This window comes from Stigmatopora nigra, chromosome 15, assembly GCF_051989575.1.
Source record: "Stigmatopora nigra isolate UIUO_SnigA chromosome 15, RoL_Snig_1.1, whole genome shotgun sequence".
NCBI lineage: Eukaryota > Metazoa > Chordata > Actinopteri > Syngnathiformes > Syngnathidae > Stigmatopora > Stigmatopora nigra.
The window spans coordinates 2,397,307-2,413,009 of NC_135522.1; the positions used below are offsets into that span (position 1 = coordinate 2,397,307).

The window sequence follows — 15,703 nt, forward strand, 5'->3', positions numbered from 1 at the left end:
AAGTGGAGATGATTAAAAGCAGTTCTTTGGAAAAGCTACCTGTGAACCAATGAGGGCGCAGCGTGTGCTTCCAAATTGAGCCGCCCTTCCCACACACGCTCACACACTCCCTCACTTTACCTTGACGCATGCATGCAGACGCACCACAGCAGTCGACCCGATGCAGAATTAAACCTCCAAAAAAGCATTTTTTTAAACATTTTTTTACAACTTTTTTTTTTAATTATTACCCTCCTTCCCCCAAAATTATCACTAGAAATTCTAAGGATTCCAGCTCTGCCATTGAAGGACTTTTAAGCCACATTTATATGCCAAAATAGCATTTTTTATTGTTAATTTCATATTAAAAACCCTTTTTATTATATTTGTGGTGCTGTTTTACGATCGACTGTTGTGATTGGCCGCCCAATGATGACTATGAGCTCCCTGGCCGAAACTTTGGTCTCCCCCGAGCCTTCCAAATCGGCTTTTTTGGAATTTGGCGGCGGCGGTGGCAGTCATGGTTACCCTGGACACCAGCAGCCTTCCTCGGGATTGGCCCATAACCACTACCCGTTCCACAGCCTGCACGATGGTGCGTTCCAATCGTCGGCTCCCTCCTATGGGCGTCCGCTGGGGTACCCGTCCTATCACAGCTCCATGAGTGCCCAGCAACCTGGTTCTTATTTAGCTTACCCGCATGTGAGCCACAGCAGACCACAGGAAAAAGGTGGGTTTATTTTTCACTATTTTTGATGCATTACAAATAATGAATAAAGAAAATAATTAAAAAATGTCCCAAAAAAGGTGGGTTTGCTATTTGCTCCTTTTGGTGCATTAAAAATAATGAATAAATAATAATAATAATTTTAAATTCCAAAAAAGGTGGGTTTAGAGTTCACTCCTTTTGATGCATTAAAAATAATAACAAAAAAATAATTTTAAAAGATAAAAAAAAGTTGCTTATATTTTGATCCTTACAGAAATCAGATGCATCTTATATTATAAATTATTTGAAATGTGTGATGATGAAATGTTTGCAATATATTGTCAAAGAAAAGTAATAAAACTGGAAATTAATTGAAATCAAGAAGAAATATGAAAATTGAAATAAGTCTGGCCAGTGTGTAGTTTACTATGGGTATTTTTTTACATCTCTTCACATTTGATAGTTTGAATGAGTAGTTTTCCCCAATATTTTTTACTATGTAGTATTGTATCAAACATAATCTGTGACTAATAATAAATGCTCACTGTTGTGACCACTTTACATTAAGTGGGTAAAATACTTCAAATTAAATGCTGCACAACTCCTCAGTCAATCTATATTTAAAGTCATTTTTGCTCACCACTTCTTTGCTTCCTTCTTTCTCCGACCAGAACACGAGAAGCCCGCCACCATATTAGAAAATGGAGAGCTCCGACTCAACGGTAACGGCAAAAAGATCCGGAAACCTCGGACCATTTACTCCAGTCTTCAGCTGCAGGCCCTCAACCAGCGCTTCCAAGAAACCCAGTACTTGGCTCTTCCAGAAAGGGCTGACCTGGCTTCTAAACTGGGCTTGACGCAGACACAGGTAACACATAATCCTTATGAAGCATGATTTATGGGTGTATGTTAAGATTCTCTCGCTACGTTTGTCTAAACTGTGCAACATAGATAGTTGAAATTTTTTGCAATAGTCAGAAACAACTGTCGGATCCCAATAGACACTTTTTTTCATAGTGAGTATGAAAATTATAGTTATATTTAACTATAATATTCCTTCCCTGTCCTGAAAAAGTCACTTAGAGTTAAAAGGTCATTATTAATAACAGTTATTCTAAGAAATATATCTAGTTTTAAGAATGCTGTGGGGCTCCATTTTCATATTTGTCTATTTTTTTCATTTTTAGGTTAAAATATGGTTCCAAAACAAACGATCAAAGTACAAAAAGATCATGAAGACAGGTCCTTGTGGGTCAGACGGAGAACCCAGGTCCACCCCACACCAGTCCGCCACCTCCCCCTGCTCTGTGTGGGACATGAGCATGCCTTCTAAAAGCACACCGGTCCAGTCTGGGGTCTATGTGAACAATTTTGGCCCTTGGTACCCAGGACACCCTCAGGAAGCCATGCCTAGGACTCAGTTGATGTGAATCAAAACAAATGAAAAGGTTGTTTTTATTATTCATCACCATGAAAAGAACTCCCCCTTATCACAGACATTATTTACAGCGCGAGATCCATTTTTGGGTCAAAATGACTCCTTTTTTGGTTGAAATGACTCATTTTTGGTCAAAAGGACTCTTTTTTTGGTCAAAATGACTCATTTTTTGTTCGAAAATACTCCTTTTGTGGTCAAAATGACTCCTTTTTTGGTCAAAAATACTCCTTTTGTGGTCAAAATGATTCCTTTTTCGGTCAAAAGGACTCCTTTTTTGTCAAAATGACTTTTTTTGGTCAAGCATCTGTAAATATTCAGAGATACAGACAGGTACTGTACATAGATTGCTTGGTGAATGGTGTATCTTTGAGTATACTATGTGCTTATGGATACATCATTATGAACCCAAACAATATTTATTAAGATGAACCAAAGTTGACATCATGGCTCAGATACAAAACTTAAGATATTGTTAGCCAAAGTATCAATAAATAACATCATTAAGATAGCAAAATAATTTGCACTGACGCTAACCTCGTTAGCGTGTTATGAAGTATGCCAAAATGTGAGTTTTTTTTCATAATGAACTCAAATGGCCTTATGTCTATGGACCAAAGGATTTTTTTCTACTAAAATAGTGCAAAAAATACTTTGTACAAAACATACACCTCAGGTTTTCTCTCTTCTTTATTTTTTTTTAAAGAAAAAACTGTATAATATATTTTGAGTGGGATTACATGGCACAAGTTTTGGTGGAAAAGGGCTTCCTGCAAAGGTTTTTGTTTTGTTTTGTGAAATTCAGGTTTTGGTAAAGTGTGACAAACAAATCTAGTTTAAAAACAAATTGATTTTTTTTACCCACTTTAATAGCCATTGTAAAGTAATTATTTAATGAAAAAGTGGTATAGTAATTGGACATTTAATGAGAACATTTATGCTACAATTTTTACTGTCATTACCATTTTTAAAGTATTATGTTTCACTTAAAGAACAAGACTTAAAATAAGAATGTCATTATTGACAAAAAAATTTAAATATATTTTTTTTGTTAGTTTGTCCAGTATTTGGACATTTTGGTAAAAAAAACGACAAGATTGTGGCAGATTGGATTGTAAAAATAAAAATAAATACTCACTACTTTACAAGAATAAAGTTGCTGTTTTTTGGTATCAAAATATTTTCACTTTTTCTTTTCTTAACCAATCAGAACTCTTTGCTCTTTCATTAATTTGAAATGTCTTTTGATTGGCTGCAATTGACACCGCTGAACAAAACAATTAGCATAACAACATATCGTAAACATAACTTTTCAAGCTCTCAAACGAAAACTATGCCTCCAATTACAATATACACGTCGATTTAGTGACAGCTAAAATGTAGCACTACATTATAACACATCATTCAATAACAATTGTATCTACTTAAACCAATTAAAACATCCCAATCGTTAATGCTAATTCTCTGTCATTAGCCTTCATCTATTGTCAAACTATTTCTCGTTGTTTTCAAGTTAAACTGCCATTAACATGTTGCTCATCAATTAGCCATTAACGTAACTCGTAGCTTAACATCAGTTTGACGATTATTGTGACACGATGTTAACGAGGATGGAATACAAACTAATCATACATTTAAATTAGTATTTTTCTTAAAGGCACTTAATATACAGCATGTAATAATACTTAAAATTGACTGTCTGGAAAGCAGATGAAAAATGTATAGATATTATTTAAATGATAAATCAAAAATTTGCCATTGAAATGTATTGAAAAAAATACTATATTTTTTTGTATTAGTGATTGGTACAGAAAAAAACCTTCTAAAATGAATCAAAATTGCTAAATTTTGGATAAATTACCAAAAAAAACAGTAATTCTGGGCTATAAACATTATTTTTGAGTGGCCATAAGTACATCCAGTACAATTAAAAACAATTAAAAAAGATATATATTCACATGTGATTCATATTTATACTTATTTGTGCTTAAAATTTGAAAAAAATGATCAAAAATCCTTATATTTTACTGCTGTTTAAATGAACAATTATCCTCACTTAATCACAATTCCACAAAAAATCAAATAAGAAAATAATACTGCATCACCTATTCCCATGCATAAATTATGACTATATATTTCTTTTAACCCTTACAGAGCTCTTATTTTATAATTCAGCTACCATTGACTTCACTTGATGTTCATTTTGACTGGGATTGTTGAACAAAAAAAACAACAACAATAAATCTGCATGAAACGGTTAATGACGCCACTTTGAAGGTCAACCTGTGGGTTTGGTTTTGTGAAACATGTCACACACAGGCCCATACCTGATCACACACCCAAGCACACACACACCCAAGCACACGCACACCCAAACATACGCATACACATATACACGCACATGAACATGAACACACCTCCTCCCATTTCCAAACGTGTACCACATGAAACAACACCGTTTCACTGGCGTGTTATTAGCATGCCAAGACTCCAGAGTGTCTGTTGTGCTGACACCACCCAAAATCTGCGGTATAAAAAGAGCGCAAGACGTCAAAAAGCTGAATATTTTCTCAATTATTTCACCAAAAAAAGGCAAACCAAAAATATTTCAACTGTTGTACAAAATATGACCCCAAAATTAAACACTAACAATAAAACATCCTCACATGGGTCGCATGGGGTGCTGGAGCCTTCCCCAGCCAACTCAGGAGACTTTGAATTGGTAGCCAGCCAATCCCAGGGCACGAAAAAGACAGCCAACCAATCATAGATAGAGTCAATTTATAGTGTTTAACCAGTTAGCCTAGCATGTTTTAGGATTGTATTTACCAATAGAAAACCCCCATGTGGTACCTACGGATTCGAACCCTTGATCTCAGAACTGCGAGACCGACACGCTAACCACTTACCCACCGTGTTACAGGTAAATATCTTTGACATAATCTAATTGAATTGAATGCTTATTTTGTCATTATATAAGTAGAATGAGATTTAAAATGTCACTACAAAGTGCACAAATAAGAAAAACAAACAAATAAATAATGATTTAATCAGTGATAAAGAATAAATTAATAAATAGGCAGTCTAAATAATAAGTTGTAAAGTAGGTAAGTGCAAAAATAGCCACAGCAAACAAATGAATATGTAAATAATTAATAAATAAGTCATAAATACATAACTAGTTTACATAAAAAGTAGTCAACAACATAATTAAGTAGTCTTGAACAACATAAATAAGTAGTAAACATCATAATAAGGACGTAATCACATAAATAATGTAAATATAGACATTTATCTGACTAGCATTTGCTCATTATGCTAATGTTCATTTTTTTATGGAATTTTAATCAATTAAAAAGGAAGATAGTGCAATTTTAATATTTTTTAAGGTTAGTTCAAGCAGTCTGGAAGCTTTTAATAAGAAAATAAGCTATTGTGTGACTTTCATTTGAAAATGAACGCAAAATATTGTGAATGTTGTCATGGCAACGTAAAAAAAAACATTGCTAAATCATCTTTTCTCTGCAAAGTGTCATTGTCTTACCCCCAAAAATTCTTGTTCCTTTTCCACAAAAAGGCTTACATCGGAAATTGTGCAAGCAAATTTGAAATTGTGAGTAATAGACGACGGCGGAAAAAAAAAAACTAATACAATAGCACAGACGTTGGCAAAAAAACATGCCGCTGTGCTTCAAAGATAATTCCAAGTAAATGCATCCTCATACCTAAATGACAAAATAATTACACCGTGAATGACACCACCTGAAATCTTAATTGTTGTAGAAAGTGAAACATTTTCTGAGTTTTCTGTAAGCGCCCTTGTTTTTTGTTTAATGAGTGATGACAAAGTCATACACCTGGATTTTCGGTTTCTTTAAAATGGGCTTAACGTTAAAAAAAATGAATCAAATGAAAAGTGGATAGATGGCATGCCTGTCAAATGTGTTCATACTTTCTCACATTAATTAGTCTTAGCTTGATGAGTGTCTTGAATTCTGCGCCCATGTTATGCTGGTATGATGACTTGGAAGATGACTCAGAGTTCAACTACAAACAAAAGTCATAAAATAAAAGTATTTTGCAAACTTTAAAGAAGAAGTTGGGTTGGCGGGCCAAATGAATGCCAACTAGATCTTTTAAATGGGTCGAACAGGTTTATTTTTCATTTTTTTTTAGAGTTTTTTTGCAGTTTTTTTGTACTATTATTATTTTTTATTATTATTTTTGGCTACCAATAGGTTACTAAATTCTGGGTCACTTATACTTTCATTTTTGAGTGACTTTTTGGCATATTTTTTCTTCGTTTTTCAGTTCCTGCTGATTTTTGCACAAAATTCACAGTTATTTTTTATTAGTTTTGGGTTATTTCAAGGTTCCTTTTTACAAACCCATGGGCCAGATCACAACCTTTATAGGGGCCCATTTCCAGCCCACAGGCCGCATGTTGACATCCCTATTTTTTGGGACACTTATTTTTTTGGGGAAATATCAGTTTTAATCTATTCTGCATTGATATCTTAAATAAATAAAGTAGGCTGTATCATGATTATTCATGCATAAATGTGCCAATTATATTTTCTGATGCATATTAAGGTTAAATATTACTATTATTAATACTATAGCCTAACTATATCAAACCCACTGAAATATAAAGTATGCCTTAAAGCACAAAAACATATGAATATTAAACTATTTTTACGAAACTTGGGCTTGAACTCAAAACCTGTGATGAAGAATTTGCATGCCCTCTACAGGCTAACTTGTATACTACAACTAAACAGAAGGCTGCGATTTAATCAGCGCAATTTAGTCGCCTACGATTTTTATATCCCAGAATGCAACTGGCAAATGTGTTTTTTTTCTCTGTTCTTCTTCAAATCTTGCTTAACAAGACCAAACTTACTGTACTTGGTATACAATATTTCTGTGTATAATACATCTCATCCTCACTAGGGTTGGGGAGGCACTACATGAGTATTCTGTCTGCTCATTGGTCACAACGCAGGACGTTTTCTTCTTATATTATAAGTATTAGTTCATTCTACCAATCGGATAATGTTTCCCAGTTTTATGGTTTTAAGAACAATATATTTTTCTTCCCGAAAATGGTCCGATTGGCTTTTTTTTTTTTTTTAAAGGGACAGTTGGCAACCCTAATGGCAACCTTTTATTGGCCCCATTTTGGCCTGCCGCCGCTCTCATTCACTGGAAGGCCGTGTTGAGGCTGCCATACCAATTAGAAGTGAATGTAAAGTTCGCTTTACTCCACTTGCATTTTTATTTACATTCATTCCATAGGAAATCTTAACCAAACAAACTCAGTGGGATATACGTCCAATCCATTGTGGAATAACTTTATTCCACATAGACTTGAGAAGTGGAGAAGGCTTAATTTAAGCTTCTTGTGCGTGCCATATTCAATAATATGCTCATATATGATAAAACACTGTACCAGAATGAGATTTTAATGTAAAAATGAGTTCAAAATAAGACAATTGCTTAACATTTTGGTCACTTTGTCTCAAATTCTTCTTTGCTGAGGCCTTCCACCTGTCAAATGCCCCTTTTTGTCCCCTTTTTGCACCCCCACCAGCCATTGCACACACATATATGTGCACTCACACACACACACACTGAAGTCAGCTGGGATGAAGGAGGCCCTTGTGTCCAAGTCGCATTGTTCCCTGCAGAGTTTGCCAGGATTGTGCAACTTGGGATTTCTCTTTGCTCCAAGCGGCAAGTGAACATGGCCAATGTGGATTTTTTGCAGTGGATTGCGACTCTCTGCCTATTTTACTCAGGTAAAATTTTCTTTCATTCCTTCAGTCCTCAACCATAACGTTTGCGCATGTCAAAGAAGAGTGACTAATGAGCATTTTGCATATTCACAGCCCTAAAATAGGCCCTTATAGCAAGGCCATTGCTTGTAATACTGACTACATCGGGGGTGTCCAAACTAAAGCTCGCAGGCCAACGGCAGACACGTGTTCAGCTGTTATTGGTCTGCAACAAATGACGCAAATTTTATTGAATATGGCCCGCACAAGAAGCTACAGTTTACATGCATTCTGTTGTGCTTTTAGCTAGGCTTAGTAGCTTCAATAGTGCTAACTAGATGCTAGCTCAAAGCCTGATAGGTTAAAAACAATGTAGAAATGTAGAATTTTAGAGTTTTGTTTTGCATATATACTAGATTTGTATATACATATTTTTTTTCCATTATAATTTTTATATATATTTTTATTTTTTTTATTTTATATATATATACATATATCTTTATTTAATTTAATTGTATTTTATATACACATATATCTTTATTTAATTTAATTTAATTTAATTTTATATATACATATATCTTTATTTTATATTGTATATATGAAAAATAATAATAATTTTTTTTACACATATGTCTTTATTTAATTTAATTTAATATATACATATATCTTTATTTTATATTATATATATGAAAAATATATATAGATTTTTTATTGTTTTATTTTAATTTAATTTATTTATTTTATTATGTATGTATTTAAAAACCTTATCTTTTTTTTGTTTACCCAATCCCAATTGGTTATAATTTTTTAGTTTCAGTGTCAGGCGATGGCTGCTCGCTCATCATCAAGCCAGCCCGGGCGGTGGTAGGCTTCGGAGAGCCGGTGTCCGTCAGTTGCGAAGCCACCCGGCCAGTGCGCGTCCTGGGTTGGGAATCGGCCATCAGTGCCTCGCACACCCAGCGAGGTCCCAGCGTCCAGTGGAAGGTGGACAGCCTCATTGACTGGATCGAGGAGCCCATTTGCTACGGGGTCTTCTTCACGGCGCCGCGCCAATGCGAGGAGAAACTCAATCTAGTCCTCTACAGTGAGTTCTGATAACCTTTTAAAGTTCATTTTGTTTTTTAAATTTTCATTATTTTAATTATTACTTCATTGATTTGAGCATTCATTTAGGCAAATGTTGTATTCAAAATGTTATATATTTTCTATATATATATTTAGATATTCTCACTAGTTTCCTATTACTTTTAATAGTACCATTACTATTACTTTGATTGCACTTATTTTTTTTACATTCAGGAATTTTAAATATATATTTCTTGATATTTTTCTAATTCTAATGGTTTGTATGATGTATTTATTCAACAAATTTCCGTCTTGTTTTGATGCTGAATTACTTATAGTTTTAAGTGATGAATTCCCAATTAAATTTGTTTTTTTTTTCCCGATATTGATTTCAATCACTTTATTTATCTAATTTTTTTTCTTATAGAACGTCCAGACAGCGTCACCATCAAAGTGGCAAACCACACCGGTCCAATGTTGGCAGGAAAGGAGTACCATCTGCTATGTGAGGTCCAGAACATAGCTCCTGTTCAGTACCTCAACTTGAGATGGTACAGGGGACGCAGTGAGGTTTACAACCGCTCCTTCACCGACCTGACTTCTCCCTCGCCCGTCCAAATATCATCCATCCTCGTCATTACGCCATCCGGAGACGACGACGGCGCCCAGTACAGCTGCGTGGCTGAGCTGGAACTCGGACCGGAGGGGCCTCAACCCTCCCCAACCGTGACCTCTGACCCATTGAAAGCCTCCATTTATTGTGAGTCATTTTTCCATTGGATTTTTGTCGCCTGATTTTAAAGATCTGTTATATTTTTATCTAATAATTGATTTCATTTGTCCATAACCATGTCAATTTTTTGTCATTTGACATTTTTTTACACATGGGTGGGGGTTTGTTGTCATGTCAAAAATGATTGGATGTCGACAATATGCGAGTAATCACGAAGGTTGTTGGATAGCGATCAGGCTGCATTAGCAATTTCTTAAGCGTCCTTCCAGGTCTGCATTCTGGGGTAAAGGTTAGTCCTATCTTCCAGTAAACAGTCAACAAATTGAAGAAGCTCTCATACGAAACTGATTAAATGCACACAGACATAATAGTATTACAGAATAACTCCAACAGAGTCCTATTTTTTCTCATCTTCCAAAAAATGACATGGTCAGGACTGATTTTTCCAATCATGTGATTAAATCGAGGCTATCCCTGAATTCTGTAGTATGGAAAAACATAATCCATTATATTTTCCCATTGCAGATCCACCAATGTTCCAAAATCCCAATGTCGAAATCATTGAGATCGAAGAAGGCGGCGAAACAGCGTTGAACTGCACCGCGGCGGGGAAGCCGACGCCCATCTACAGCTGGCAACCGGAGATGGAGGATGGCCATCAAGCTGTTCTGGCATCCTCTTCGCTGATACCTGGAACGTACACCTGCACGGCATCTAATGTGATGGGGAAGAACAGCAAGCAATTCATTATCAAATCCAAGAGCAAAGGTAGACAGTAAGTGTACAACAGGAACATATTTTTACAACAGGTGCAGTATTTATGTCAAATTTGTCACAATTTTAACATTTATAGTGAATGGTAAGGTAATTTTAGTTGATTTATGTGACAATACTATGCGTTTTTGCTTATAATATTATTTTATTTCCAGTATGTGATGCTAAATTGTTTTTCATATGGATGATATCAATCTGTGACACATGATTTTAGATTTTGTCAAGATAGTAGTCAATGTAAATATCACTTATACATATTTTGTTAATTAACAACATGTTTGTCAATGTAATCCTTTTGTATGGATGAACGTTTGTTTTATTAAAAATAGGGGGAACCAAAAGAAGAAGTGGGTGTGTTTGTTTGTCATGATTCATGTTATTTCATATTCTGTCATTTAGAAAAGTATCAGTTTACAATGAAACACTGTTTATGTACTTTGACTGCACTCAATGTCAACCAAAGTATAAATCCTATTGGCCCACTGTGCATCACGTGACAACAACATTGCTGATAAACCCGGAAGCAGAAGTCTCCAGTGACATTGGGTGTTTTCTAAGCGATGCCAGAGAAGGATCCTTGTCAAAAGCAGGCGTGTGCCATCCAAACGTGTTTGCAAGGTATATTTCTGTCAAAATGTATGGTAATAAACGCTGCAGAATGGTGCAAAACGACGTGTTAACATAACTAGCGTGGTTACCTTCTGGCAGCTAACAAGTACGTGGCGAGTATGTGCGAGGATGTGATCGAAGATATGCGGCGGTGTTGCCGGACGCATGGCGCAAACTCCATCTGCTGTTCTGGGTTTAAAGACCCCAAAGACACAAAACAGAAGCCCAAATCGTAGCCCACTATGCCACATATGTAAAATGTATACGGGACAATGACTGGAACAACAGACAACATGCAGACTGCATCATTTTATTAAATAAAGTCAATATGTTAACAAATTCGGTCACGTTTCATTCTTCTGGTGAGTCCTAATTTTAAAGTTTTAACGTTAAAACAGGGATAAATGTTCCCTTAAGAGGAGGAGCATCAAACACTGTAACCAAAGTTGCCAGATTGAATACAATCTTTTCACTTTCAGTCCCCCCATTTGCTCACATTTTTTTCTGGTTATATTCCGAAAATTAGATGAAACTTATTATATAGAATTTTAAGTACTATGGGCCATTTTTTGTATTGTAATATGTTTATTTTACGACATGCCTTTGGTCTTTCGACTTTTCCAACTCGCCCAATCTGGCAACACTATACACGACGTATACGCACGACGTGCGCCGGAAATGTACAGCAGTACTTTCTAGAATTTCTCTGTAAGCTATCGTTAGCTTCTTCCTATTATTAATTATTCCATCAAAAAACAAAGAAAAAAACAACAAATTCAGAAGCAAACACAGTGTTTAGCTTCTATTTTCCTAATTTGTGATCCTCAGCTCAACTTCCATTCAACCCTTTCGTTCTATCCCAGCTAGCCACCAGGCTAACTCTCTACCCGCCTTGTGAGTGTGCAATCATGTCCAAAATAGACTACAGCGTGTGGGACCACATTGAAGTGTCTGATGATGAAGATGACACCCACCCAAACATCGACACACCAAGTCTCTTCAGGTGGAGACACCAGGTACACGGTTAATATTAAGATAAGACAAGAAAAGTGCCGATCTCGTTGCCTTTTAACGTTACAATGATTTGTCTTAGATGTCACGAGCATTGTAGTCATCCATGATGTGTCGCCATGGACGATTAATGTTGATACACAACTAGTACTAAGTCGAGTACATTAGTGCCAAAAGTTTTAAGATGCTTTCTCATTGCAATGGATAGGGAAGTGTCTCAAAACATTTGCTTTCGACTAAAGTGATACACATTTTAACCCTTTCATGCCCGAATTATCTCCCAATTACAATATTCAATTGCAGTATTAGTCTTGCCCGAATGGGTAAAAAAAAAAAAAAACGTTCAATTGAAGGAGCCAGTTTTCCGAAAAAGTCATTTAAAATGCAAATGAAGCAAAGAACGAGTATAAATGTAAATATATTTCAAATGAATTTGTCTTAAATATGAATTCAACTTTTCAACTTAACGTTTTTAACTAGTTAATTGCTATTCTACTCTTTTTTTATGCTTTCAATTGAAATTCTGATGTCATGAGTTCGCATTTAGCTCATGCTAACGAATAGCTAGAGCTGATTTGCATGTGGTTTATGTGTTTGGGAAGTGAAAAAAAAATTGTAAACATCCACATCCCGTCAAAAGCCATCATCATGTGTCATCTCCAGGCCCGCGTGGACCGAATGGAAGAATTCCATAAGAAAACAGAAGACCTAAATAAGGGGGTCTCGGAATCCCGACGCAAGGTGACGGAAGCGCAGAAGAAAATCCAGGAGATGAATCTGTCAGGAACGGACGACAAAAAGGCCGACTTGAGCAAAGCGCAAGCGGAGGAGAAGAAACTGAAAAAGGAGCAGCGTGACTGGGAGAGAAAGCTGGAAGATCACTGCCGAGATGAGAAGAAAATGCCGTGGAATGTGGATACGCTCAGCAAAGAAGGCTTCAGCAAGGTTAGTAAATTTTGACAAGATATTTTATCCCATTAGCACTTAATAAAAATAAAAAATGTGTTTGCAGAGTGTCGTCAATGTCAAACCTGACATAGTAGAAGACACCGAAGAGGACAAAGAGAAGAAGCATAAGACCTTTGTGGAGAAATATGAGAAGCAAATCAAACACTTTGGTGAATATCGCTGCCTGGCTTGATGCTGATGGTGTACTTTCTGCTAAAAGTTGTGCTAAATCATTCGTTTAGGTATGCTACGACGTTGGGAAGACAGCCAGAAGTACTTGTCTGACAATCCTCACTTGGTGTGTGAGGAAACCGCCAACTACTTGGTCATTATGTGCATTGACCTTGAAGTTGAGAAGGTATGTGCATTGGTACCTTGATTTTAAAGGTTCAATGTGGTCACTTGTGATATACTTCAGAATTTGACTGCTGCTAGATGCTAAAGGTTAATTAATATGTCAATATACAGCCGATTTAATGAAATATTTGTTATTTAATGCTCAGTTTGGGTATTTTTTCTTAAAATGTTGACTATACATGGACTTTTATCGAGAGAAGAGTCAATATGAAAGGATTTTTTAGGTTAGTTTAAGATTCGCTGACTTTGCACCCTCTAGTGGCCAATATTATAAAAGACAGAAAAATAGAATAAGGTCCTTTTCTAAATGAGCATTTATACAATGTGTTTCTTGACTTTTGAAAATCCAACATTGGTTGACATCTAGTAGAGTCCTTACAAATAAAAGTTTTATTAGATGCTAGCTAGCTATTATACAGGTATTTTAGTGTTTTTTTTCTCCCATAGAAACATGCGTTGATGGAACAAGTGGCTCATCAGACCATCGTCATGCAGTTTACTCTGGAGTTAGCAAAAAGCCTCAAGGTGGACCCCCGCGGATGTTTTCGGCAGTTTTTCGCCAAGATCAAGGTGCGTTTAAGTACTACCAAAAAAAAGAAGTAGTTTGGCCACTCAAATAACCTTTTGGTGTCCTCAACAGACATCAGATCAGCAATATCAGGACGCATTCAACGACGAGCTGGAGTCCTTCAAAGAACGCGTACGTGGCCGGGCTAAAATCCGCATTGAGAAAGCCATGAAGGAGTACGAGGAAGAGGAGCGACAGAAGCGATTGGGACCGGGAGGACTTGATCCCGTTGATGTCTATGAGGGCCTACCAGAGGTCGGTTTTTCACATAAAACAAAAATGTAAACACATTTTTTTTGTCATCCAGTAACATTTGTTTCTTTTCAAACGCAGGAGATGCAAAGGTGCTTTGACGAAAAGGACATCCAAATGTTACAAGACGTAATTAGCAAGATGGATCCAACGGTAAGGGAATACTGTTTTGTATCTAAGTACTGTTTAATATCTTAGTACTGTTTAATATCTAAGTACTATTTTAATATCTAAGTACTTTTTAATATCTAAGTACTGTTTATTATCTCAGTACTGTTTATTATCTCAGTACTGTTTATTATCTCAGTACTGTTTAATATCTAAGTACTGTTTAATATATAAGTACATTTGACTGGCGACCAAAAGGGACCAAAAGACCGGCTACCAAACGTCCGGTCACGATTTTTTTGGCTCAGATGAAAGACAAACATTTCTCAACACATTTTTGATAATATGCGGTTCTGGAAAGGTTAAATTCATCTTGCTTGCTTTGTTTTTGTTGCATTTTGCCGGGTGATCCAGGTGGCTAAGGAACACATGAGGCGCTGTATCGAGTCCGGACTTTGGGTCCCCAACTCCAAAACGGGCGACGGGGATGATAAGGAGGAAGATGCCATTTACGAGGAAGCTAAAGAGGAGCTGGATGAAGGTAAAGAGGAGCTGAAAGAAGCTAAAGAGTACTGAGGAAAAAGGGAGACCATTTTCTGTGTGAATGTACTCGACCCACTGCAAGCTCATGGCAACCCTATTAGGTGTGCGACTAGTTTGCCATGTCAACAAAACCAAGAGCTAGACACGCTTACCCTTAAAGGAATGGCTAATTCCTCAGTTGTTGATAAGTTCTGCTTGGAGAAGTAACCACCGCTTTTATTTTGAAATGCTTTTTCTTTTGACCTGACTGTGGACACAAAAACATTGTTCTGTACACACGAGTATTATTATTTACTCTTAATTCCTCATGAACACAGGTTTTCTTTTTCTTTTTTTTTTAAATGTAGGCTTTCCACGGTTATTGTAGTCTGTAATTTCCCTCAGATTTTCTATAAACTGTTTACCCAATTTCTTCAGACTTTTTATTTTTGCATGTGGTACGTAGATGTATGTCTTCCAAGTTATTATGTATTGGAAATAAAAGCAATTAAGTATATGGGGGGTTTTAATTGATTTTTTTTCTTCAGCAGGTTGAATATTACGGGCATATTTCAGGAACATCTAAATATGTTGTTTGTTAGATATGGTAAGGGGCTTATTATTCATGTGAAACATTAGCATAGCAGCTAACGTACACAATAGTGTTACCTCGGGTGTTGTAATTAATTAGTAATGCAAAAATTCAATGGGTGTTTGAGTAATATTTTATTCCGTAAATTAAAAAAAAACATGTATGTATATTTAGGTATTCCTTTTCTAGCTTGTGGAGACAACTTTGTAATTCCTTTGGGTGGTTAAAAATACTGTAATGCTTAACAATTTATGGTTATCCTGC

General features: G+C 36.0%; 4 protein-coding genes across 6 annotated transcripts; all 4 read left to right on the forward strand.

Annotated features, from left to right (window-relative positions):
- The first annotated feature begins 314 nt into the window (after positions 1-314).
- Positions 315-2,178, forward strand: LOC144208847 (homeobox protein Dlx4a-like). The gene is made up of 3 exons (XM_077734884.1): positions 315-709; positions 1,360-1,556; positions 1,876-2,178. Exons 1-3 carry the CDS (start codon positions 409-411, stop codon positions 2,116-2,118), a joined length of 741 nt encoding a protein of 246 aa, XP_077591010.1. The 5' UTR covers positions 315-408; the 3' UTR covers positions 2,119-2,178.
- Positions 2,179-7,775: 5,597 nt separating this feature from the next.
- On the forward strand, positions 7,776-10,813 carry LOC144208749 (intercellular adhesion molecule 2). The gene is made up of 4 exons (XM_077734751.1): positions 7,776-7,924; positions 8,712-8,984; positions 9,393-9,725; positions 10,224-10,813. Exons 1-4 carry the CDS (start codon positions 7,870-7,872, stop codon positions 10,475-10,477), a joined length of 915 nt encoding a protein of 304 aa, XP_077590877.1. The 5' UTR covers positions 7,776-7,869; the 3' UTR covers positions 10,478-10,813.
- Positions 10,814-10,968: 155 nt separating this feature from the next.
- LOC144208947 (hsp90 co-chaperone Cdc37-like) lies at positions 10,969-15,364 on the forward strand. 3 transcript variants are annotated; one of them, XM_077735049.1, is made up of 9 exons: positions 10,969-11,090; positions 11,945-12,097; positions 12,756-13,037; positions 13,105-13,210; positions 13,283-13,398; positions 13,845-13,967; positions 14,038-14,220; positions 14,299-14,370; positions 14,740-15,364. In XM_077735049.1, exons 2-9 carry the CDS (start codon positions 11,990-11,992, stop codon positions 14,899-14,901), a joined length of 1,152 nt encoding a protein of 383 aa, XP_077591175.1. In that variant the 5' UTR covers positions 10,969-11,090; positions 11,945-11,989; the 3' UTR covers positions 14,902-15,364. The 3 variants fall into 3 exon arrangements, with proteins under 3 accessions (XP_077591175.1, XP_077591174.1, XP_077591176.1); XM_077735050.1 differs by lacking the exon at positions 10,969-11,090 and adding an exon at positions 11,739-11,789; XM_077735048.1 differs by lacking the exon at positions 10,969-11,090 and having other exon boundaries at positions 11,729-12,097.
- cmc4 (C-x(9)-C motif containing 4 homolog (S. cerevisiae)) lies at positions 11,033-11,420 on the forward strand. The gene is made up of 2 exons (XM_077735051.1): positions 11,033-11,090; positions 11,181-11,420. The coding sequence occupies exons 1-2, from the start codon at positions 11,033-11,035 to the stop codon at positions 11,315-11,317; spliced, it is 195 nt and encodes a 64-aa protein (XP_077591177.1). The 3' UTR covers positions 11,318-11,420.
- Positions 15,365-15,703: the final 339 nt, after the last annotated feature.

Excerpts from the sequence above, each read along its gene's own strand:
- LOC144208847 (XM_077734884.1), top strand. The coding sequence starts at position 409 with ATGATGACTATGAGCTCCCTGGCCGAAACTTTGGTCTCCCCCGAGCCT. Across the intron at positions 710-1,359 it reads CAGCAGACCACAGGAAAAAG|AACACGAGAAGCCCGCCACC; the intron begins GTGGGTTTATTT and ends TTCTCCGACCAG. Across the intron at positions 1,557-1,875 it reads TGGGCTTGACGCAGACACAG|GTTAAAATATGGTTCCAAAA; the intron begins GTAACACATAAT and ends TTTCATTTTTAG.
- LOC144208749 (XM_077734751.1), top strand. The coding sequence starts at position 7,870 with ATGGCCAATGTGGATTTTTTGCAGTGGATTGCGACTCTCTGCCTATTT. Across the intron at positions 8,985-9,392 it reads ACTCAATCTAGTCCTCTACA|AACGTCCAGACAGCGTCACC; the intron begins GTGAGTTCTGAT and ends TTTTTCTTATAG. Across the intron at positions 9,726-10,223 it reads ATTGAAAGCCTCCATTTATT|ATCCACCAATGTTCCAAAAT; the intron begins GTGAGTCATTTT and ends TTCCCATTGCAG.
- cmc4 (XM_077735051.1), top strand. The coding sequence starts at position 11,033 with ATGCCAGAGAAGGATCCTTGTCAAAAGCAGGCGTGTGCCATCCAAACG. Across the intron at positions 11,091-11,180 it reads CATCCAAACGTGTTTGCAAG|CTAACAAGTACGTGGCGAGT; the intron begins GTATATTTCTGT and ends ACCTTCTGGCAG.
- LOC144208947 (XM_077735049.1), top strand. The coding sequence starts at position 11,990 with ATGTCCAAAATAGACTACAGCGTGTGGGACCACATTGAAGTGTCTGAT. Across the intron at positions 14,221-14,298 it reads TCTATGAGGGCCTACCAGAG|GAGATGCAAAGGTGCTTTGA; the intron begins GTCGGTTTTTCA and ends TTTCAAACGCAG. Across the intron at positions 14,371-14,739 it reads TTAGCAAGATGGATCCAACG|GTGGCTAAGGAACACATGAG; the intron begins GTAAGGGAATAC and ends CGGGTGATCCAG.